The sequence below is a fragment of the Lontra canadensis genome, unplaced genomic scaffold, assembly GCF_010015895.1.
Source record: "Lontra canadensis isolate GAN:19392208 unplaced genomic scaffold, GSC_riverotter_1.0 scaffold465, whole genome shotgun sequence".
In the NCBI taxonomy this organism is placed as follows: domain Eukaryota; kingdom Metazoa; phylum Chordata; class Mammalia; order Carnivora; family Mustelidae; genus Lontra; species Lontra canadensis.
Window position 1 is genome coordinate 46642 of NW_022631458.1, and position 25635 is coordinate 72276.

General features: G+C 41.9%; 1 protein-coding gene across 1 annotated transcript; it reads right to left on the reverse strand.

The window, feature by feature from the left end:
* Positions 1–2213: 2213 nt before the first annotated feature.
* On the reverse strand, positions 2214–11051 carry LOC116863016 (diphosphoinositol polyphosphate phosphohydrolase 1; the record flags this gene model as incomplete). Its single annotated transcript, XM_032850490.1, has 3 exons — positions 2214–3037; positions 6030–6114; positions 11007–11051. Coding segments are annotated over 3 exons (309 nt in total), but the record flags the coding sequence as incomplete, so codon positions are not given.
* Positions 11052–25635: the final 14584 nt, after the last annotated feature.

A 25635-nucleotide genomic window follows, 5' to 3' on the forward strand; every position in this document is an offset into this window, starting at 1 on the left:
CCCTGGTCCAAAAAGATGGCATGACCTCACTGATGCTTCCCCAGTGGCTGCAAAATGATAAACTGAAAACAAAGTGAACAAAGTGAAATCCCCAGTACTTTCTCCATCCAGCGCACGGTGGACTGTGATAGACGCCCTAGTAATAAACCAGAATCCTGACGGGCAAACTCACTGTGAGACTTCATCTGCGCCACACACAGCAACCTGTTTGTGTCAAGCTCGAATGAGGTGCATACCTGCAGAGTTCACGGCAAAGCGGTGTCCAAGAAAGCCTCTGCGAGTGGGATCACTTGTGTGAGTTCTTCTGTTTCTCCTTGCTTTCTCTGGGGAAGAGTAACGGCCACCGCGACCACGGGTCTGAGTCATCTATCACAGAAGGGCTATGACTACACAGCCGTGAAGACAGCCATGGTGTTAACGGTGCCAGGGAGGGAGGAACACCAATCCTCGCTCATCAGGATCCCAGTGTAACAGAAAATAGCACCAGTTTCACAATTCTGGTGTTGGACAAAGCTTCTTTTTGTCCGTTAAGAAAGCATCAGCACAATCTCCCCAGTTAATTGCATTAATAGGACCCATTCATGTCACTGAAAAACACCTCTGGGCACAGTTCACTCTCCTGACCCAAAGACGCCAACATCAGTCCACACTGGACTCGGTAGGGTCCTGTGTTGTGACACTGGCCCAGTAAAAACATCTTTAGATCATGAAAAAACGCACGAATTACTAGCAACGCTGCAGTTCTCTTTTTAGGAGTCCTGCTTGTTTTCCTGCAGAGTACTTTTAGTCCATCTTGTAAAGGTAGAATTTAGTTGGAAGAACATGTCTTTTGGATTCCACTTAGTGCTTGGTTGAACCTGTTACATTTTCTCCTTTGCTTGCATGGGCAGGAGCTCAGACTGCTCTTCATCAGGCAACAAGTGGCAGTTGGTTCGTTTTGGAGCAAGAAATGCGAACAGCGAGTTGGTATTTAAACTCAGATCCTGTGGTGAGGTTTGTCCACTGGGACCCTTACCTAGGGACAGGATGTCTTTCCCAGAGGTAGGACAGTATTCTAGGGAAACTGTGGGCACCCTTTGGTGGTTCTGTGTCTCAAGACTGGGAAAGAAGATACAAACTGAGAGACACACAGAGAAATTTAAAGTTCTTCGAAAGATGTCCCCTCAAAATATTCAACACTGAATGACACAGGCCCACATCTTTTATATATATATATATATATATATATATATATATATATACACACATCTCTTTTAGTGGGAGGGAAGAGCAAAAGCTTTTCAAAGTTTGAGTATTTATTAGAATTTTTAAATAAAGAAAACTACGATTTTCATTTCACATCCTGGCTACATTTTGACAAAGGAGATGCTAGTAACGGCATGTCCTAAGCCAGGGACTGACAGTGTCCGCTCTCCTAGACCCACCGATCTCAAGACTCTGTTCTGCTTATTTCCCAACTAAATGACACAAATGGCAAACAAAGCCAGCACAAAGCCTGTATCAAAAACCAACACGAGTTTGCAGTGGGCCAACGCACGATGTCGTTGTTCTAGTCAACCACCCAGCGTTCTCCCATGCCACTTCTCAGCAGAAGATGGACCTTTCACATCTTAGCAGGAGACACACTGACTATTTCTGAGCATGCTCTGTGGTGCAATTCCAAGTGCTGTCACATCGCAAAGATAAGCAGACACCTGAATCATCCTCCCGTGTAATTTTCCGGAACTTAAACATGGTCACCCGGGAGGGGATGGGACCATACACCTGCACTGGCCCAGGCCAGCGGATGATTCCGCACAAGGACAATGTCCAGTTCAGCACGGTGTAAGGCATGGATGCACGAGGAGAGAAGCCACTGTTGGCGGTAAGTAGCATAATGGAAAAAATTCCAACCTGCAGGACAGAAACAGTGCTTGATGCTCTAGTTTTTTAGATAGTGATCCCAAGAATCCAGTTCAAATCCCTACTGTCAACATGTACAGAGGACTCCAATCTCTATCATTGTTTCTCCAGGTCTGAGCTGAGGCCATTTGCTCCCGGGTCGGTAATAGAAAAGAAAATAGGTTTCTTCCTATGTCTTTCTTGGCAATGGAAACACAACTTTGAGAAGGCCATGAGTTCTGGGAGTGCTATGAAGGTAGCTGAATTCTTTCTGTACCCTATGTAACTACAGTCAGTGACTGGGGAAGAGAGAGAGGACAGGGACACTTACCTAGCCACTAGCATCAAAAAACAAAAAGGGAAATTAACTATGAGGCTCTCCATTTCAGAAACACCCCGAATTTAAAAAATGAAACAAAACCTTAAAAATTAAACAGTTAAATTCCTCTTCTAAAAGTCATTTATTTACATATTATATGCCCAGTATATAATGTGTAGATAAATGTACCTGCCGGGGAAGTGACCAACCTCCTGGACTGAACAGCGCATTAGAGGACAAATTCTTGAAAGGTTTCATCTCATACTGGTATCTTTTAATAAAAAAAAAATTAAAAATCAAAGAAAAAAACGTCTGGCCAGGGCTGGGGTGAGACAAACAGGAACACTTCAGAATCCAAGGCCGAGGGAAGGCTGTCTGTCTCTCTAGACAATTGTAGGGGTGTGAAAAGGGAGGGACCAATCATGCACAAAAGTACTTACAAATTACACACCCACCCCCCACCCCCTCCAATAAAAAGAAAAGAAAAAGCCCATCACTTAACACCAAACAGCAACACCATCAAGAACCCCTTTCTCTGCTGCCCATCATGCCTTATTTGGAGAGGAGGTCTGTGAGGAGAGGTGAAAAGAGCAAGGGAGGGAAGATCTGCGCCCCAGTCTAGTTTCCAATTTCCATTCCTCTTACGCGAAGTCTTCAGTCATCTGACGCCTGGCCTGGAGCTCTGGGAAGAAACCGAGTACGTGGTGGCCACGACCGGGGTGCCGTTGTTGGCCGAGTAGCCTTGCCTCAATGTCTCAAAATACGACGCCTGCACTGGCTTGTGGTACTGCAGCACTTTAACGGCGTCTTCTATTTTAAACCATTCTCTCTTCCTTCCTGTGGGGGGCAGACAGAAGAAGAAATGAGGACAAAAGGGAAGGACCGCAGGCTTCTGATCTTCAGCTTGGGAGCAAGGGTCACTGAAAAGAGAAAAGCAACATTATCAAGACTTTAAAACCGGGCATTACGAAGGTGTTTTTCCTCCCTTTCTTTTCCTACAAGAGTATATGCTTCAAATACCATACAGATGTCTGATGCGGAAGATAGGGAAGACATCTGAGAAGCAGACTGTGTGAAACCCGCCCTCCTGGTCTCCTCTTGCGTTCCGGGGCCTCTGGGCCTTGCCCGGCTTGCAGGTACACACCTGAAGCCCAGCCAGCACCCCCATCTTCTGCACAAATCAGCATGAACGTCCGCTTCCAGAATTATGGGGCTGCCTGCCTTATAATCAGTTATTTATTTCAGAATTTAAAGAGTTACATATCCATATATCATAAAATATTTTAAAAGTAACCATCCCTACTCACTTCTCAGTCTGTTTTCTTCCTTTTTTCTCAAATCTGTTTTTAAAATCCTTTATTTTTTTCTCTTATAATAAAAGATCATTGCTTAACATTAGGAAAATGGAAGAAAGTATAAAGAATACAATTACCTACAACACGAGAAACCACAAATGACTACCCTCGGTATCTTCGTGTCTTTATTTTTCTTCCATCGTATCTGAAAAAGAGGCTGCCCTGAACAACTATAACTGGGATCATGCTTTCAGATGCTCGGAGTCCTGAGCAGCTCTAAGAAGAGTGCTGTGGTTAGAAACCCTGATGCTGGAGCTAACATGCTGGGCTCCAATAACATCACTGGCTCTAATGAACGGTCAGTTCGTGGCAAGTTACTGAACTAGGTACTGAGCTGTGCCCCACCTTCTTCATTTGTAGAGGTAATACCTAGTACCCATCTCACAAGTCTGTTGTGAGGATTTTTTTTTTTTTTTTAAAGATTTCATCTGTTTGACAGAGAGATAGTGAGAGAGGGAACACAAGCAGGTGGAACCGGAGAGAAGCAGGCTTCCCGCTGAGCAGGGAGCCTGATATGGGACTCCATCCCAGGACCCTGAGATCATGACCTGAGCTGAAGACAGACGCTTAACTGACTGAGCCATCCTGGTGCCCCAGTTGTGAGGATTAATATGTAAGATATCTGAATGATACCTGGCACACAGTATAGAAGAGTTTGCTTATCAGTACAATTATTGCTTCATTTTTTATTTCATACTCTTTCTTACGTACTTGTCTACGTTATAAAAAAAATATGCACAGCGCCTGGATGACTCAGGCAGTAGAGTGTCTGAATCTTGATTTTGGCTCAGGTCACGATCTCAGGGTTGTAAGATGGAGCCCATGTCTGGGCTCTGTGCTGGATGTGGAGCCTGCTTAGGATTCTCTCTCTTCCCCTCTCCCTCAGCCCCCAGCACTCTCACTCTTCAAAAACAACAACAAAAAACCTTTATCTGTTTTTTTCTTTCTTTTAACCTCCCAGAAGAGGACTAGAACTGAGATCCTAAGAATAAAACATGTGGACTCTAAAGGCCTCTGGTTCTGTAATGCCAAATTGGCTTTCCAGCAGGGCCATCCCACTCCTCAGCCCTACCTGCGTGTGCCACATGTCGTTCTCACCACCGCCCTGCTCGGCAATGCTACCTTTCCCTCTGTCACTGCCTTATTCTTTAGGTGAAAACCAGAACCTCATTTCTGTTTTCATTTCACATCCCTATTTTAATATAGCTCTAATTAGTGTATATATAAGTTTATGCCCTGCTTTTTTCATTCACCAAAAATGATTCACAAGCCCTCTGCCATGGTCTATTAGCTTTCAGAAGCCCGTGTTTAACAGCTGTGCGACATTCCATCAGACGAATGTACCTCAGCTCACTTATCCTTCACTGAGGCGTACGTTTAAAAGCCAATTTCCACCCGAAAAAGGCTCATCTGAAGGACAGCTCACAGGCTTATTCTCCATATTTTAGACTATTTCAGTATTTCAATTCTCGCAAGTAGTACAAGGTGAAAGTCCTGCTGGATATTAACAGAGCAATGGTACCTTGATAATTCATATCACAAGTGTGTGACTCCCGCCTGACAGAGTGCTCTGAGGACAGGGCCATGCCACACTCATCTGTCTCCTTTTTAAGCCCTAGCACTGGCTGTCAAGGAGGCTATTTTTAATAAACCCCTACTGAATTCATTTACTTGAGCATATTGCATTCTTACCAGATACAAAGCCGTTGAAAGCCGAAGGGCCACAAAACACCAACATCAGCAGTGTGAGGGGCATGGTGGCAAAGCACACACGCACCATAAAGGGAGAGGTTTCAGCAACTGGATTCTATCCATTTGCTGATTTATAACTGGTTTTTAAATTAATATTACACTTTCCTAGAATATACTTTCCTTCAGAGGCAAAAGATTAAACCATGATCCAACCATTAAATCTCCTAAGTTTTTAGTTCCAAAGACACACACCCAATAGTGATCTGAGCGATCAAAGAGAACGGCTCCTCAGGAGAAAGGGAGGGGCATCTGAAGGCGAATATGGGTAAAACCGGAAACTGCTCCCACTACTCTGCTTCTACCACACAACTCTGGAGGGAGCGGCTCCCCCAACAAAACCAGCAGCTTTCTCCAACGGTATGAATAAGCATCACAAGGAACAGCCAAGGTCCTGCTCCCAGCTGGGGTTTCGTGGCCAGCGGTGGCCCTAGCATTGTGGCCGAGGGTCACTATCTGCTGTGGACGGTCCAGTTCGGTGTTAGAAACCACATTTCTTATTTTTTAGGTGCCACGTTTCTATTGGTTGACCAGGTACCCACCTTCAGCTTTCTTTTGAATATTTCAAAACACTACTTTTCATCAAAATGGACATGCTTGTTCCAATAAACATATTCTTCTATGGCTTCTTTCATCAGGCTTGTTTCTAGGTCTGGGTCATGACCTGTGGTGTGGCAAGGGCCAGTGGTGGGGAGCATTCTGAAAGCTATCTGGGGACAACTTACCAATGTTAACGGAATCTTCCCAGTCTTCCAGCACTTCTGTGACAATGAGCACATACACATACGTTCTGTGCTTCCTCTCCTGGTTCTGAAGGGCAAAGAGAAAAGGACAGAGGAAGAGCTTTCCCTCAGAGAGCTGAGATTACTTAAGTGAAACACACCCTTAGCCATATGTCCAGAGAGCTCAGACACAAGCATTCCTTTTACTTTTAATCATCCTACAGTCATAAAGGGAATAGCACCAGATGGCCTATTTAAAACATGCCGCACTTGCATTTACGGCTGTGCTCTTTGGCTGGCCTTCTAAAGCCCAAGCTTTAATCTCTTTTTTTTGTTCCCCTTCCCCTAAGTACAACTTCCCAGGAAGGCTGTGAGAAGAAGTATGTGACCCCTTGAGAAATGTAACTCGCAAGAACACAAGGAAGAGAAGAGGCTGTGGGTGGGTGGGGGTTCCATCAGCGTGAGCAAGCTGATATCCGGCACGTCTCCCCTTCTCCTACTTACTTTGCTCATCCTTATTTCCCCACTTCTCACTTCTTTCCACCTTCCTCCAAACCTCTACCCAGCCTCTTAGCTTGTTCTTTCCACCTTTGCTATATAGTTACTTTATCTTCTTTTTCCTTCAGTGTTCTCTACACTGTATGTCCTTTCCTTGTATCTTGGAGAAGAGGAAGAGAGGTAGGGACAGGATAAACCATATAGGCACACCTTGTTTGTGCGTCACAGACACTGCCTCTGCTATAAATGGAAGGTCTGTGGCAATGTGGTGTCAAGCAAGTCTACCAATGTCTTCTTCCTAATGGTATTTACTTACTTTGTGTCTGTCAGTTTGGTAATTCTCAGAGTACTTCAGACTTTTTCATCATTATTCTAAGTGTTACGGCAATCCATGATCAGTAACTATTGATATTGCTATTGTAATTGTTTTAGGGTCCCACAAAGGATGCCCCTATAAGATAGTGAACTCAAGCAATAAATCTCACTGACTGGCCATTCCCATCTCTCCGTCCTTCTCCCTATTCCCTGAGACACAACAAAATTAAGATTAGTCCAATGAGGAGTGCCTGTGTAGCCCCATTGGTTAAGCATCTGCCTTTGGCTCAGGTCATGATCCCAGGGTCCTGGGATTAAGCCCCGTATTGGGCTCCCTGCTCAGCGAGGAGTCTGCTTCTCTCCCCCTCTGCCAGCTGCTCCCCCTGCTTGTGCTCCTCTCTCTCTCTCAAAAAAACGAACTCTAAAAAAAAAAAAACCAACAACAAAAAAAACCTTATAAAACAAGATTACCCAATTAATAACCCTACAGTGGCTTCTAAATGTTCAAGTGAGAGAAAAAGTTGCATAGCTCTACTCTCCCTTTAAATCAGAGGCTCGCAATGATTAAGCTTGGTGAGGAAGGCACACTGAAAGCCAAGACAGGCTGAAAGCTAGGCCTCTCGCACCAGTTAGCCAAGGTGTGAATGCAAAGGAAAAGTTTTGGAAGGAAATTAAAAGTTCTACTGCAGTGAACGCATGCATGACAAGAAAGTGAAACAGCCTTACCGCTGATATGGAGAAGGTTTGAATGTTCTGGATGGAAGATCAACCCAGTCCCAACCGTCACTTAAGACAAAGCCTGACCCAGAGCAAGGCCCTCGCTCTTTTCAGTTCTGTGAAGGCTGATAGAGGTGGGGAGGCCGAAGGAGAAAAGCCTGAAGCTAGCAGAGGTGGCTTCATGCGGGTTAAGGAAAGAAGCCGTCTCCGTAACACAAAGTGCAAGGGGAAGCAGCAGGTGCTGGTGGAGAAGCTGGAGCGAGTTCTCCAGGAGACCTAGGTCTGATCATCCATGACGGGGCTATACTAGACAACAGCTTTTCAGTGTAGACGAAACAGCCTTCTATCGGAAAAAGATGCCATCTAGGACTTTCATAGTCAAAGAGGTCAATGCCTGGCTGCAAAGCTTCAAAGGACCGAGTGACTCTCTGGTCAGAGCAGCTGGTGACTTCAAGTTGAAGCCAGGGCTCAAGGATCATTCCAAATATCCTAGGGTCCTCAAAAATTAAGCGAAATCGATTCTGCTGTCCTCTTACAAATGGAACAAAGCCTGGATGACAACACACCTGTTTCCAACATGGTTTACTGAATACTTAAAGCCCGCTGTTGAGAACTGCTCAGAAAAAAAGATTCCTTTCAAAACAAATAATACATTATATGCTAATAAGAATAAATAGCCAAAAAACCCCACCAAAAAAAAAAAAAAAGATTGCTCATTGACAGTGTCCCTGGTCAGCCAAGCGTTCTGATGGAGATGGACAATATGAATGTTTCCATGCCTGCTAGCACAACATCCGTTCCACAGACCATGGATCAAGGAGTCATTTCAACTTGTAAGTCCTTCTACTTAAGAAATACACTTCATAAGGCTAGAGCTGCCAGAGAGTGAGTGATTCCTCTGATGGATCTGGGCAAAGAAAACTGGAAACCTTCTGGAAAGGACTCACCATCTAGATGTCATAAAGAACAATGGTGATTCATGGAAAAAGGTAAAAAATATCAACACAAACAGGAGTTTGGAAGCAGCTGATTGCAGTCCTCATGAAGGACTTTGAGAGATTCAAGACTTGAGTGGAGAAGAAACTGCAGATGTGGTAGAAAGAGCAAGAGAACTAGAGTAAGTGGAGTCTGCAGTCAGTTAAGTGTCCAACTCTTTTTTTTTTTTAAGATTTTATTTATTTATTTGAGAGAGAGAGAGCATGAGAGGGGGAGGGTCAGAGGGAGAAGCAGGCTCCCTGCTCAGCAGGGAGCCTGATGCGGGACTCAATCCTGGAACTCCAGGATCATGACCTGAGCCAAAGGCACTTGCCCAACCACCTGAGCCACCCAGGGACCCAAAGCGTCCAACTCTTGGTTTCAGCTCAGGTCATGATCTCAGAGTCGTGAGATGGAGCCCTGCACTGGGTTCCATGTTCAGCATAGAGTCTGCTTAAAACTCTCTCTCTCTCCTTCTCTCCTTCCAACTGCCCTGTGCTTATGCTCTCTATCAAAAAAGATAGAAAGAAAGAAAGGAAGGAAGGAAGAAAGAAAGTGGAGCCTTTAAATGGAACTGAATTGCTGCAATCTCATGGTAAAACCTGAAGACATGAGAAGCTGCTTCTTATGGACGAGCACAGAAAGTGGTTTCTTGAGATGGGAGTCTACCCCTGGTGAAGATTGTGTGAAGATTGTTGAAGTGACAACAGAAGATTTAGAATATTCCATAAACGTAGTTGATAAAGCAGCAGTAGGTTTGAGAGGACAGACTCCCAATTTTGAAAGAAGTTGTACTGTGTGTAAACAGCATAGTCTGCTACAGAAAAAATATATACAAAAGGGAGAGTCAACTGGTGCAACAAACTTTTTTTTTTTAAGATTTTATTTATTTATTTGACAGAGAGAAACCCAGTGAGAGAGGGAACACAAGCAGGGGGAGTGGGAAAGGGAGAAGCAGTCTTCCTGCTGAGCAGGGAGCCCGAGGAGGGGCTTGATCCCAGGACCCCGGGACCACGACCTGAGCCGAAGGCAGACGCCTAATGGCTGAGCCACCCAGGCTCCCTGCAAACTTCTTATTTTAAGAAACTGCCACAGCCAACCCAATTCTTAGCAACCATGACCCTGATCAGTCAGCAATCATCACGGAGGCAATCCCCTCTCCCAGCAAAAAGACTGTAACTTGCTGAAAGCTCATGATGATTAGCATTTTTTAGCAATAAAGTATTTTTAAATTAAGGCATATACATTAATACAGACATTTTAAGTGTATATATACACTTCATAGACTACAATATAGTATAAATATAACTTTTATATGCACTGACAAAAATCAAACATTTGACTTGCTTTATTGCAATAAATGCTCTATTGCAGTGGTCTGGAACTGAACCGACAGTATCTCTGTGGTTACGCCTGTACTTTGAAATAATTCTATTTGTCTGGAGGAGACTGTGGGATTTTGAAAAAGAAAGTAAACTATTCTCTTGGTGCTGCTTTGTTTTGAAAACACAGCAAAACAAAGATGGCGTCTACCCTAGACTCGGACCTCAAGGGACTAGATGTTTTTGTCCCCCCATGATTAGGATGTTGAAATCCTAACTCCCAATGGGTTAGTATTAGGAGGTAGTATTAGGAGCTCCCAATGTGGCAGCAGATTGGGTTGAGAAGGGCTGACTCTTGGGATAAAAGAGGCCCCAGTGAGCAACCATCCCCCTTTCACTGTGTGAAAACAGAGAGAAATGGTTGCGAGTATCCCCTGCTTTTCAAAAATTCTAGGTAAGCCACTTCACTTTTATGAAAGACCTACATCAGTACCCGCTTTTGCTAACTGAAAGAAATCTGAAGAGGAATTTGCGTTTAAAAAAAAAAAAAAAGTGAAAAGCAGAAGAAGCATTCAGCATTTCCACTGCAGCGAGCTATTAGAAGCAGCGGCTACCTGGAGCCGTGAGAGAGGAGAGGGTGGTCAGCCGGGCTCCTTCCCTGGGAACTACACTCAGCACTCCCTCATTGAGCTGCCAGAGCTGTGGACTGGGCCTCTGCACACCTGTGCGTTAACTTGACTTATTTTATGTAACCATTAACAACATGGATCCTGAAGTATCAGAAAAGCCTCAGAGAGATTGTTTTTTGGTTTTGGAAGTGCTAAAAAAAAAAATCACCATATAAATTAATTGCTTCTTCACTTTCTATCATTTTGACTTACAAAAGGCTTCCTATGAACACACTACTTTTGGATAGCAGGAGAAACTAGTAACTATGAACCAGGAAGTGGGTCCTCACCAGACAGTGAGTCTGCTGGGGCCTTGATTTTGGACTTTCTAGCCTCCAGAACCGTGAGAAACCCATTTTTAGTGTTTACAAGCCACTCAGTTTTGTTATAGCAGCCCGAAAGGACAAAGACAAAGAAATACATATATCCATGTTACATGGTTACAAACATGATAACAATTGCACCAAAGATTTTAACAGGCTTACCTCAAAAATTCCAACTAATCTTCCCAATGTCCCTTTTACTCCAGCCTGAAAAGTGAAGAAGAAGAATTAACACATTAATATTGTTTATATTGTTGGTCTCATTCTGAATCAAAACCCAAGGATGACTAGGTCTATGGAGGTCACACCAGTATTTTCTGACTGTCACAGACTGGTAACAGCAGGGTGTGCTCTAGGGAGGGAGGATTCCTCTCATCTCCCCATCTCTCTCCCCACTGCCATGCCGGCCAAACACAGCAAGTAATCAAGGCCATGAAGCTACATGGAAGATATTTTGAGGTATTAATTACTTCACTCACTCATTCATTCATTCATTCAACAAATACATTGACTGCCTAATACGTGTCAGAGATACAGTGATGAATAGGCTAGAACACAGGATCCAAGAACACAGGATCCTTATCTGACTCGTTCTTGGCTGTCCGCATACAGTATGCCTGAAACAGGGCTCAGCACCTTGTAGAAGCAGCTCAGAAGGCGTAAGTTAACAAGTACATAAACCTGGCGATTCTGCTAGTGACAGGAATTGACAGAGATGCACAGAATGATATGATGGACAGAGTGACAGGGAGGGGGCAACTTCATACAGTGGTCAGGCCTTTGTGCATAAACTCCGTATCTCCTATTGGCCCTTCGGTGTTTTTTGTTTTTTTTTTTAATTTGTGTCTTTCTGATGCATCACAGGCACATTTTTCAATTTATTTCAATTGATTAATTTTCTTTTCAGCCTATCAAAACTAGAGCTATCCCATCTCTAGGAATGTTTTTCATTTCTACCTGTTCTTTACATATCTGTTTCCATTATGTATGCCTTTGTTTCCATGATTTTTTGTTCTTTTAAAGTTATTCCTTCATTCACCTTTGAACAGCTTGAACATACTTAAGTTCCTTGTCAGGCCATGCCATAAAATTCATTTCATCTGAAGTGAATTCATGTTCCAACTGGTGAGGGGCTTACTTGTGAAGCTTCTGCTCCAAGGATGTCCAGGGAATACTGCAGGCAGAGCCACGGAATCAGGGTATGGTTTGGCTCCATCTTTTATGGTGCATTGCTTCTGTGTCCTCTCCCTACCTAGGTGCACACCTTTCTAAAAGTCTCTGCTCCTGGTATCCTTTCCGTTGGGAACTTGGGCTCCCCCTACTCCAAGGGGTTTGAACACTAGCCACCCAAGGCCTGTCAGGCTGCAGTCTTCCCATGACATTCAGGAGTTCTACCCTGTTTCTGATCTATAGAGATGGTACCCACCTTACTTTTGTACCAAGCTATGTCTTTTTAGCTTTTGATTTTTCTATTTTATATCTGTCCCTGCTAGAGGTGAGGAGAGCAAGAGAAGGATGAATCCCTGGAAGTGCCTAGGAAATGCTGTAACTTGTTTTTAATTTCCACTGCCATGTTATTTTATAACTAAATTTGTAATAAACTAAAAAGTGAGGCAAAAATACTTTCTAAAGACAAGAGATACTCATTAAATCTGTACAGAATGAAGAAAATTTTGAAATAAGTACTCTGGAAGTTCTTCAAAGATATTTAAAATAAAGGCCAATTTATAGGCCTAGACTCCTAGGTGACCTATATTTTAAAATTAATTTTTGAGAATTATCTGTCAAAGAATTCTCTTCTTTCCTCTTGCCAACATGCCTGTTCATTTCCCATCCATTCTTTCCCCCATGTGGCTTTGGGGTCTACTGAAATGGAAATGTTTACCTTTTCTCATTTAAACTTATTCTCTACATGTTTAAAAATTTTTTTGTATTTATTTAAGTAATCTCTACAGCCAATGTGGGGCTTGAACTAATGAAGAATAAGGGCCACACACTCCACTGACCAAGCCAGCCAGGTGCCCTTAAACTGACTCTTTTTACATTTTTAGAGATAATTGCACTCCACGGCCAGCTAAGACTAAGATTGTACTTCATGAATTAACCAATGTAGCTGCCTGAACAAGTGGGACGAGCTGGCAGGCCAGCCTGGACTAGAAAACCAATTCAGTACCCTGACCCCGGTAGCCTGAACACTCAGATCAACTCCTGAGACGTGGCACTCGTGCTCCTGCCTGTGGTCCCCACTGACTGGGCCTAGAGCATCCGTCAGGTTGGTGGGGAGGGAGGGAGGTAAGGAGATTCAGAGAGGTTCACAGAGGCCATCATTCACATTTCTCCTCTGCAAAGTAGAGACAGAGTTCTCTTTAGCAGTTTTAACTGTTCAATTAAAATTTTTTTCCCTAAAGAAACCAAAAGTTTAGAAAAGAAAATGACCTCCAATTTTTTTTTTATTTGTCAGAAAGAGAGAGAGAGAGCGCGAGCACAGGCAGACAGAATGGCAGGCAGAGGCAGAGGGAGAAGCAGGCTCCCTGCTGAGCAAGGAGCCCGATGTGGGACTCGATCCCAGGACGCTGGGATCATGACCTGAGCTGAAGGCAGCCGCTTAACCAACTGAGCCATCCAGGCGTCCCTGATCTCCAATTTTTAAAAAAAGATTTTATTTATTTATTTAAAGAGTGTGTACTCATGGGGGTAGGGAGTAGAGGAGGAGGAGAGGGACAAGGGACAAGCAGACTCCACGCTGAGCTCAGAGCCTGACACAGGGCTTAATCTCATGACCTGAGCCAAAATCAAGAGTTGGACACTTAACTGCCTGAACCACCCAGGCGCCCCAATCTCCAATTCTTTTTTTTTTTTTTTTTAAGATTTCATTTGTTTCTTTGACACAGAGAGAGATCACAAATAGGCAGAGAGGCAGCAGAGAGAGAGGGGGAAGTAGGCTCCACGCCGAGCACAGAGCCTGATGCGGGGCTCGATCCCAGGACCCTGAGATCATGACCTGAGCCAAAGGCAGACACTTAACCCACTGAGCCATCCAGGTGCCCCCCAATCTCCAATTCTTAAGGGAGCAATTAATTTAATATTATGACAGTTCAATACAACTTATTTAAAACTTTTAATAATGGTGTTTTCTGCATTCAACATCAACACATATCTGATTTACTTTAACAGAGGCAGTTGGAAAAAGCATTAAAGCATTTTTTTCTTTCTTTTTTTTTTTTTTTTTTTGCATTTTTCTTTATCACATAGATGCATTCTGGGGCGCCTGGGTGGCTCAGTCGGTTGAGCATCCGCCTTCGGCTTGGGTCACGACAGGGGAGTCCCAGGGCTCTCTGCTCAGTGGGGAGCCTGCTTCCCCCTCTGCCCTTCACCCCACTCATGCTCTCTAATAAATAAATAAAATCTGAAAAAAATAAAATAAATGTCTTCTTACGAAGTCCAGTGTAACTTAAATAATGCCATCTGCACAAAGAAATTTTAGTGGCATTTATTTTCACTTCTAATTAAACTTCAAGTTGTGGAAATTAACAATAGCTTTATTTGTTTCAGTGTTTCAAGTTTTATACCAATATTTAGGGGATCTACTTTGGAGAATTCTATCTAAGGTGATCTTGCCAAAGAGTCTATGGTGAAAAGCAAAGAAATATTCTTTTATCTACCAGTTTTCTTAGGAGGAGGTGCCTCTTTCGTAAGCAAGAGGATTTCAGTTCTTGAAAGTCATAGTGCTGATCAAGAGGAAGATTCCTCAGAGGCAAAGGTCCTCCAAGACAGAGTTCACTGCAACATTTTACGTTTTCATGCTTCTCCACCGTCCAATTAGCTTTGAGCTAGCTCCCTGTCAACTTCTGCCACAAGCACCAGGAGAGAGTTATTTTTGTCGCTCACATGATTCTCGCATGTGGGCTGGGGTAGGTGTCAGGGTCACATCAGACAGAGAGCTGGCTCCAACATTTCGGGATGAGATTTGAGTCAGGGTTTATGGAAGTCTGGTGTAGGCAGGGTGCTAGGATGGACCTGTTCTTCTCCAAATCATATAAAAGCAGTTATAATTTCAATCTATATGTCAAAAACCCCAAAATCCGGAGAAGGAGACTTTGTTTAAAAGCTAATTTTAGCTAGCAGTAAGAACTCCCTTTAAAAAAAAGAAAAAAAGAAAAAAGAAAGAAAAAGAAAGAAAAAATCTATTGCCCTTCATTATCCAACTACATGCAGTTAAGTGCTACCTTGAACTTCTAAGTATAATACTTTGATTCTAGCACTTTCGGACTAGTTAAAAATAATTTGGGCAACTGCTTACTTTTTAAAAAGAAAAAGCCCTACAAATTTCTTTTTTTCCCCTTTTGGGGTGTTTTGCTGAGACTGGAAGTACCAACCAGCGAGAGTCCTGTGATGCCGTTTTTCCTGCTAGTAAGCTCTCCCACCAAGCACACGAGACTCAGGCGGAGGCACTGCCAATGGACTGGCCTTGGAGAACGCCCCTCCGACAATCTGCCACCATGAAGAGCCCTGGCTATGTCGTTGTAGTCTGAGTGGGTACAAAATGGATCATCACCTTCTGAAACCTATTTTTTACTCTAAGGTGGACATTCTGGCAGACACTGACGGTTGTCTAGCGCACAGGCATTCTTTCTTCCACTGTGCTACCAGTAAGACCTGGATTCTGTTCAGGCAAGAGCTATGGCACACCTGGAATGGCACAGGGAATTCTGCTCCCTTCTGCAGTGACAGGTTTAGGCGTGCCATGACCCAGTTCTGGACCAATGGTTTCTGGGAGGTTGTCTCTTGGGGGCTCATGGAAAGATTTCCCACCATGATAAAGAGCTGCATAAAAAGAAACCCTACACCTTGCTTGTCAAGTGGGGACCTGAAAACTTGGAGCTGCTACAGTCACCCTGTGCATCTAAGGCGAAGGGCAGGAGACTCAATGAGAAGCTGAAATGAAGTTGAGTCCTGAGGTGGCCGAGCTGCTGAAGCAATGACATAATGAATATCCAACCTCTGGGCTTGCTATGTGAGAAGAATAACCAGTATGGTTGAAGCCGCTTCTAGGCAGGTACTCTGGTACTGTATCAGAACACTTCCTGCTACTCGCTTTGATTTAGAAGGTAGCTCTCAGAGGAAGACTTGAGTATCCCGAAACAATTATGAACATCCAAGGGAACTGTAGTGTAACAGCTTGCTCTATTAAAGTGCTAAGCCCAGACCCAAAAGGAGCTCAGGGGAGCCACTCTCATGCAAGTATGTGTATGAGGAAACCCAGGAACAAAAATATATGGTCTTCAATACACACACCTTTCTGGTACCTGCCAAACTTAAGTAACAGCAGGAAAAGAGTCACACTGAAGACAGATGAAAGTAGATGGGATGCCATCATGATTAAGTCCAGTGAAATCCCATCCCAGAGATTTTCTGGTTTTGTTTTTTAAATGAAATATTTCAAACATCAAAAAAGTAAAGAAATAACAGACATTCAGGTAGTAGCCAGCTTTGTCAAATAGTGATGTACCATTTTGTATTTTATTTATTTATTTTTAAGATTTATTTGAGAGTGAGAGAGAGAGTGTGCGTGCACGCAAGAGTGGGGGAGAGAAAGAGTGAGAAGCAGACTCTCTGCTGAGCAGGAAGCACAAGTAGGGGCTCAATCCCATGACCCTGAGATCATGACAGACACTTAACTGACTGAGCCACACAGGTACCCATGTATTTTTAAATTTTTTTTAAAGAAATAAAACTACTGGTACCACTGAAGCCCCGTGTGTACTCCCCAGCCCTTAAAGGTAACTACTCATCTGAATTTGGTGTTTATCACTCTCTTGCATATCTTTATACTTGTAATACTTAGATATCTAGCCATTATTCATGGTAAACAGTACTTTCTGTATGTTCCTCTACTCAATTAAAAAAAAAAAAAAGGATTATACTTTCTGCAACTCTGCCCCCTCAATTTCATGATTCTGAGTTTTAGATATATTGAAACATGTAGTTCAAGTTAATTCATTTTGGTTGCTGAACAGTATTCTACTTTAGGAACTTACCACAATTAATTCATTTGCTTGTTGGTAGACATTTAGTTCTGTGATTATAAAAACCACTGCAAAACCCAAAACCAAAACCCAAAACCTCTCTTGTAGATATATCCTTGTTACAACCCACCACCTGTGTCAGTTTCTTTAAAATCACATTTCTGAATCACAGGATAAAAGCACCACCAATTTCCCCACATATTATCAAGTTCCTCATGGCAGAAATGACCACAATTCTCTACCTCTTCCTGTATCCATGTCCTTTGAAATGTGATTTTACAGTTCTTCCTATCAAGGGATACTCCTTTACGAGGCTGACCTTGTGACTTGGCCAAGAGAATGCAGACTGATGCTGTACCAGTTCCAAGACTAGGCCTCAAGAGGTCTTGTAGCTTCCACTCTGTCTCTTGGAACTCTGCCACTGCCCTGTGATCTAGTCTCCTAAAGGATGAAAGACCTGTCTCAGCCGAGGGTAACAGAAAGCAGTCTACAGCTGGCTGATCTCCAAACGAGGAAGCCTAGCTAAGAGGAGCAGAGCTGCCTACTCTGCCCAAAGCCGGCTGTAGACAACGGAGCAGTCCACTCAGTTTAGTACTGAGGAGTAGACACTGGAAGCAGACCCATGGGCTTGTGAGTAACAACCAATACTTAACTAATTTAAGCCACTGAGTTTGGGGACAGCTTGTTATACAGCAGTAACTACCTGGTGTATTCTCCAAGTACACAGGCAACGTACAAGTTCCCATCACTCTCGTTCCTCTTGAATATTTTTGTTGTTGTCAGCCTTTTAAATTTTAAGTCAACATGAGGAGTATGAAATTACACTGCATAATTTTCCTAACGGTGTACTTTTTCCTGTTTAATGGACATTCGGATTTCTTTTGGAAATTCATACTATTTTATCCATTTTTCTTATTTGATTATTGACCATTGTAATGATCTTTTTTTTTTTTTTAATTAATTTATTTATTTGGGAGAGAGGCAGTGAGAGAGAGCATGAGCGAGAAGGTCAGAGGGAGAAGCAGACTCCCCGTGGAGCTGGGAGCCCGATGCGGGACTACTCGATCCCGGGACTTCGGGATCCTGACCTGAGTCGAAAGCAGTTGTCCAACCAACTAAGCCACCCAGGCGTCCCTGTAATGATCTTCTGAAATTCTGTCTTAATACCTAGCCTCTGTGATAAACATATGTTCTGCTCCCAGCCTGATACCTGTCTTTTATCTTCGTTTTTTTTTTTTTTAATTTTGTTAAGTTTTTAAATTTTAGTTCCAGTATAGTTAACATACAGTGTTACACTGGTTTCAGGTATACGATACAGTGATTCGACAATTTTTTTTTTAAGATTTTATTTATTTGACAGAGATCACAAGTAGGCAGAGAGGCAGGCAGAGAGAGGGGGCGGGGAAGCAGGCTCCCTGCTGAGCAGAGAGCCCAATGCAGGACTCCATCCCAGGACCGGGGATAATGACCTGAGCCGAAGGCAGAGGCTTTAAACCCACTAAGCCACCCAGGTGCCCCTGATTCGACAATTCTCTATGTGGTTTTCGTAAGTGCACTCCTCAATCCCCATCACCTATTTCACCCGTTCCCCCCACCGCCAACCTTCCCTCTGGTCACCAACAGTTTGTATAGTTACAAGTCTGTTTTTTGGTTTGTCTCACTCTCTCTCTTTTATTAATTCCATATATGAGTGAAATGAAATGTATTTGCCTTTCTTTGACTTACCTGTTTTTATTTTTGATGTCCTATGCTAAACATGTTTCATAAGATATTGCTGATTTTACTTATCTTTTCCTTTTGTCTTTTGAGTATTCTTTCAATCTCCCACACTTTTTCTAATAGTCTGAAGAGTTTCATAATATGATCCATCAAAATTAACTTGGGAATTTATTCCCAAATACCCAATGGTCCAGAGGCTCCAGAATAGATCCAGTAGGTATCATTCTGTTTTACCAATCTAGTTGTCAATTTGTATACTAATATCGTGTGGTTTGAACTAATACAGCTTTATCCTAATACCTGCAAGGGTAGTCCCCTCTCCTCTGTTCTTTTTCAAAAACTTCAAAGCCATTTTTGTACTTTTATTCTTCCATATAAATATTAAAATATCAAAAATCAGTTTTTCAGATCTCTGAAAAATCCTTTTGGGATGTTTATTTTTATTATTGAATTTTTAGGTTAATTTAAGAAATACATCTTTACAATAGTCTTATCAGGGAATATATCTCTCCCTTAGGTACTTTCAACAAACTTATTATTTTTATTATAAACATCCTGCCTAGTCTACAGCAAAGCATTTTAGTTTTAGTTCAGTTTTTTTTTTTTTTTTTAAAGATTTTCATTTATTTATTTGACAGACAAAGATCACAAGTAGGCAGAGAGGCAGAGAGAGAGGAGGAAGCAGGCTCCCCGCTGAGCAGAGGGCCCGATGCGGGGCTCGATCCCAGGACCCTGGGATCATGACCTGAGCCAAAGGCAGAGGCTTAACCCACTGAGCCACCCAGGTGCCCCTCACTGAGCCACCCAGGTGCCCCATAGTTTTAGTTCAGTTTTATTGCTATGAATGGTTTGTATTTTTAAAAAGTTATGTATTTTCTAACCAATTACTGCTTTAAAAGAAACATTGCTGGACTCTGCATATTAATCTTATGTTTGCAACCTTTCTAAATGCTCTTACTAGTTGTACCAGTTTCTGCTGTGTTCGTTTTCTGAGTTAATAATTATATCATCTAAGTAAATAATTATATCATCTGCAAATAACAACAATTTTGCTTCTTCCTTTTGAATATTTACAATTTCTATTTATTTTTGTCTTACTGCAGTGGCTAGGACCCCAGTTCAGTATTAAATGGTAGCATGAGAGCAAACGTAACTGCCTTTTTCCTGTCTGTTGGGAATACTCAGAAGATTTCAAAACTATGATGCTTATTGCAGGTTTTATTAAGACCAACTATCAGGTTAAGGAATTTTATTTTGGTTTGCTAACAACTTTCAAAATGGACAGATATTGAATTTTATTTTTTAAAGATCTTTTCTTATTTTAAGTACAATATACCCCCAACATGGGCTCAAACTCACGACCTATGAGTCATATCAAGAGGAAGAGGCACATGCTCTACTGACTGATCCAGCTAGGCGCCCCTGGATACTGAACTTAAAATAATTTTTCCTTATTTACTGAGATGATAATTTAATTTTAATCTCTTAATGAAGTAAATTACATAAGCATATTTTCTGAGACTTGTATTTTGGGGATAATTTAGTTGTACGATATTTTGAGAAAGTTGCAGATCCTATTTGCTCTTCTTTAACTTGGGATTTTTTTTTTTTTAAGATTTTATTTATTTGATAGAAAGAAAGAGCACAAGCAGGGGGAGCAGCAGAGGGAGAGGGAGCAGCAGACTTCCCACTGAGCAGGGAGCCCAACGCAGTGCTCTATCCGAGGATCCTAGGATTATGACCTGAGCTGAAGGCAGACACTTAACCAGCTGAGCCACCCAGGTGCCCATCCTTTCTACTTCTAATTATCAGGATCAGGATCAGCAAACTATAAATCTGTCCTGCCACTGATTTTTGTAAATAAGCTTGCACTGGAACATAGCCAGGCTAATTCACTGAAGTATTATGTATGGGCTCATTCATGTTATGACAGCAGAACTGAATATTTGTGACAGATACCATACGGCTTCCAAAATCTAAGTATTTATTATCTGGCCCTTTACAGAAAAGCTTGCTGATCACTGATCAAGAGTACCCAAGCCTTAAGAGGTATAGTTCTTTTCTGAAACAGTTCTTTAAGATAAAAATATATAGGGGTGGGGGATTCCTGGGTGGCTCAGTTGGTTAAGCAGCTGCCTTTGTCATGATCCCAGGGTCCTGGGATTGAGTCCCACATCAGGCTCCCAGCACAGCAGGCAGCCTGCTTCTCCCTCTGCCTGCTGTTCTCACAGCTGTGCTCACTCGCTCTCTCTGACAAATAAATAAATAAAATCTTAAAATATATATATGAGTGCCTGAATGGCTCAGTTGGTTCAGCATCTGCCTTTGGCTCAGGTCATGATCCCAGGGTCCTGGGACTGAACCCAGCATCAGGCCCCCTGCTCCCTAGGGAGCCTGCATTTCCCTCACCCTCTGCCAGCTGCACCCCTCTTTGTGTTTCTCTGTCAAATAAATAAATAAAATCTTGGAAAAAAAAAAAGGATAAAAACGTGTATTTTTGAAATTTTGGTAAAGTTCAATTAATCTTAGTATTTTTTTGTCAGCAGGTGATTAAACACTTAATTTTGATAAACATTAATAATCTGTATACAGATTTTCTAACTTTTTTTTTTTAGATTTTATTTATTTGACAGAGATCACAAGTAGGCAGAGAGGCAGGCAGGAGAGAGAGGAGCAGAGAGCCTGATGTGGGGCTCGATCCCAGGACCCTGGGATCATGATCCGAGCTGAGGGCTGAGGCTTTAACCATTGAGCCACCCAAGCGCCCCAGGTTTTCTAACTTTTAAGACTTTATTTATTTATGTATTTAGAGTGTGAGTACTCATGAATGGGGGAGGGGGAGAGAAAGAGAGGGAGAGACTCTCAAGCTCATTCTGCGCTTAGCCCGTAGCCGATGTGGGGCTCAATCTCACAACCCTGAGATCACAACCTGAGCCCAAATCAAGAGTCAGATGCTTAAGTGACTAAGGCCCCAGGTACCCTTGGGTTTTCTAATTTTTGTGTAGGTTTGGGTAGCTTTTTCTAGAACAAAAAAAAATTTTTTTTAAGATTTATTTATTTGAGAAAGAGAGTGCACAAGTAAGAGCAGGGAAAGGGGCAGAGGGGGGGGGGAGGAGCAAACTCCCACTGAGCAGGGAGCTGAGGTGGAGCTTGATCCCAGCACCCTGGGATCATGACCCAAGCAGAAGGCCAATGCTTAACTGACTGAGTCACCCAAGTGCCCTCTTCTGGAAAATTTTTATCGAAATTTTCTAATTTTTGTGTTTATGGCTCTACATAGCAACATTCTCATAATGTAGAAGATTCTATTATATTCTATGGTTATTTCTTATTTTGTTTATTTATTTGTTACCTTTTCTCATTTCCTTTATCAATAGTCCTGCAAGAGGCTTGTCTATTTTATTAGAAAAATAAAAGTTAACCCACTTTTGGTTTTGTTGATCATTTATATTTTCCTGTATTAATTTTTGCCCTTTTCCTTTCTATTTCCATCCTTTTACATTCTTTGAGTGTATCCTGTTGTTTTTTTCTAGTGTACTGAATGGATTGCTTAGTTTATTTAATATCTATTTTGCTTTTTAATAAAAGTCTCTAAGGCTCAAAGAACTGAATGAGCTATACCCAGTAAGTCATGGTATGAAGGGCTTTCAATTGTTCAGTTCTATTTGTTTACTAATTTTTATTGTGATTTAACTCAAGAATTATTTAGGGGGTGCTTGGGTGGCTCAGTGGGTTAAGTCTCTGCCTTTGGCTCAGGTCATGATCTCAGGGGCCTGGGATCGATCCCTGCATGGGGCTCTCTGCTCAGCAGGGGAGCATGCTTCCCCTTCTCTCTCTGCCTTCCTCTCTGCCTACTTGTGATCTCTGTCAAGTAAATAAATAAAATCTTAAAAAAAAAAAAAGAATTATTTAGAACATTTTTTCTGTTTCCAAATATATATTTCTCTGTCAAGCTAACTTTATTGTTGATTTCCAATTTTACTGCATGTGTCAGAGAATATATATACAGACAACCCCTGACTTACAATGGTTTGACTTATGATTTTTTTACTTTATGATGGTGCAAAAGTGATACACATTCTGTAGAAACTGTACTTTGAATTTTGATCTTTTCCTGGTCTAGTGCTATGTGGTATGATACTCTCTTGTGATACCAGACAGTGGCAGTGAGCTGCATCCCCAGTCGGCCACGTGGTCACAAGGACAAACAACCAATCACACCATTCTGTACCTGTACACCTTTTTAAAAATAAAAATGAAAAAAAAAAAAAAAAAACCTGTAAACCTCTTTTTTTTCCCCCCCCCCCCTTTTTTTCCCCCTCACACTGTCTGTCAAAAAAAAAAAAAATCTAAAAAAAAAAAAAAAAAAAAAAGATTAGAAGAATTTATTTATTTGACAGAGACAGAGGACAAACAGGGGGAGCAGCAGAAAGAGGGACAGGGAGAAGCAGGCTCCCCACTGAGCAGAGAGCCTGATATGGGGCTTGATGCGAGGACCCTGGGATCACGACCTGGGTAAAAGGCAGACGCTAAATCTACTAAGCCACCCAGGCGCCCCATACCATCTCTTTTATTAATATTAAGTGTCCCTCTTGTCTCTCTACATGCTTTTCAACTACATTCTACTTTGCTTAATGTTATAATTACTATCTAAGTTTTCCTTTGGTTATTTGCCTGACACACCTTTTTCCACCCTTTCATTCTTCGTCATTCAGTACTACTGTGTTTGAAACATATGACAAGTTTTCTTTTCTTTTTTAAAGAATATTTTATTAATTATTTTATTAATGTTATTAATAATTTTATTAATAATTTTATTAATTTATTTGACACAGAGAGGCACAGCAGAAAGAGGAAGAGGGAGAAGGAGGCTCCCCACTGAGCAGAGAGCCTGACATGGGGCTCAATCCCAGGACTCTGAGATCATGACCTGAGCGGAAGACAGACACTCAACGAATGAGCCACCCAGGCGCCCCTTGTTTTCTTTTTAATACAAGTTTGTGTCTATTAATTATTTAAGTTTAAAGTGTAACCAAGTTACATTTATTGTGATATTTAACCTAGAAACGTAGCTTTTTCTGAGTCACATGGTGTCCCCTCAAGGTGAATTAGACTCAAGAGTCCTTAAATTTACTTCCTGTGCCAGAAGCTCTCTGCTAAGTGGCACCTCAGCTGGGTCCGTTAGATCTCCCCAGGTCCAGTGATTGTCAGGTGATATAAAGACTATGGAGTCTCCAGAGGCAAAAACTGCATTTACTATTTGCTGGAGCCAGGGCGAATTGTATAGGCATCAATGGAAAGTCCACTGTGGATCTACTTCCTAAGGACTAAAAATCCTTTCCTGGAATGTGGAGCTGGATAGGAAAGCAAGTACAACTGGTTTTGAAGAGTCATCTGGACTCAATTCATTTAGCAGAAGGCTACTACTGGCTCCTATCCCAGCAATTCAACTTCCATTCTATTCCAACACAAACCAGCTCAAATACAGTGCTATATTCTCTAACAGAGCAGATTCTAATCTCTACACTAAGCCACTGAATTAGTTATTCATCAATGGGTAGTATTCAATTATATGTGATAATGTAATCAGATAAATTGAGTAAAGAGATTTCTTTTATTCCAGTTTGTAAAAACAATGGTTGAAAAATAATTTAGTAGTTATTTGCAGTAAAAGAGAGCTGACCTTTAGGTTATCCTAGTAAGTTTAAAATAAATAATAAAATTTCAATTGTGACTAAAGAATTTTTTTCTTTCTTAAAGATTTATTTATTTACTTGACAGAGAGAGAGAGAGAGAGAGAGACAGACAATGAGAGAAGGAACACAAGCAGGGGGAGCGGGAGAGGGAGAAGCAGGCTTCCCGCTAAGCAGGGAGCCTGATATGGGGCTTGAAAACTTAGGGAAGAGTAGTTATTATCTTCAAAGAAATCTGAGAGGCTGTGGATCCCTAAAAAGAACAAAATGTACGTAAAAGCAACAAAGAATAAAAATGGTATTATAAAACTTACAAATGTGACTGTTGATATAACACATTCATTATAAGGGCAAAACCCTCAGTGAGACAATGCAAGTATAAAGCAAGAAATAAGACATTACCTATTTGTGGTTTTCCCCAGGGAATTACTTAAGCAATGTTTCTTTTCTTTCTAAGTCTTCCAGTCCTATTTTATTTTTAAACTAGGGACCACACAAAAATATTATTTTGATACAGTTTTAGAATTCAGGGGGAAAGGTTATCTTAAAAAAGAAACATTCTTCTTAGATGGACAGGTCTATGCCCATGTATTTGACTCAGTGGTCTTAATTTCCTTCCTTAACAACTGACACACATGGAACTTGGAATCTTGGCAAACAGTTGGCCTGGTAGGAATGGAGTGAATGGAAAAACATCAAAAACAGGCGAAACCTATGAAGAAAGTAAAGGAATCTTCTACCCCAGCCCCTAATACTCCCTGCAACCGCTCCTGACATGCACATCAGTGTCCTACTAAACTCTGCCTGTGCGGAGCAGGGAATGAGCGGTCAGCAGAACTCTAACTCTGCAGTGGACAGGAACCCGGGCCCTGCAAGACTGATGAGTTTACAAGGAGTGAGCAGGCTAGTGGAGTAGGGCTGATGGCTGAGGCAGGTGAGATGCAGAAAAGCAAAGAGAGGCAGAAGAAAGAGACTATCCCTAAAAAAAAAAAAAGGGCCCTAATCACTGCTGATGTTTATTTCAGTTACAACTAACTAAATAAACTCATGCTTCAGGGTAAGAATGAGCACTCAGAGAAAAGTCAAATACATGAAAAGATACAATTCAAAACAGGACAATCAATCTGATAATTCAAAGTTATTACAAGAAAAACTGAATTCTTATTCAGTAAGACCAAAGAAGACATTACAGTTCTCAAACAGTGGCAGACTGTCACAAATAGGGACCACTGTGAAAACAGAAAAAAATTCCTAAATAGCATCGCCATTATTATTACAATACAGAGAAGGCAATAAATAGCTAACTGAATACAGCAGAAAAGAAGAGATTTTGAAGGCCAAAATTTGAAGAAT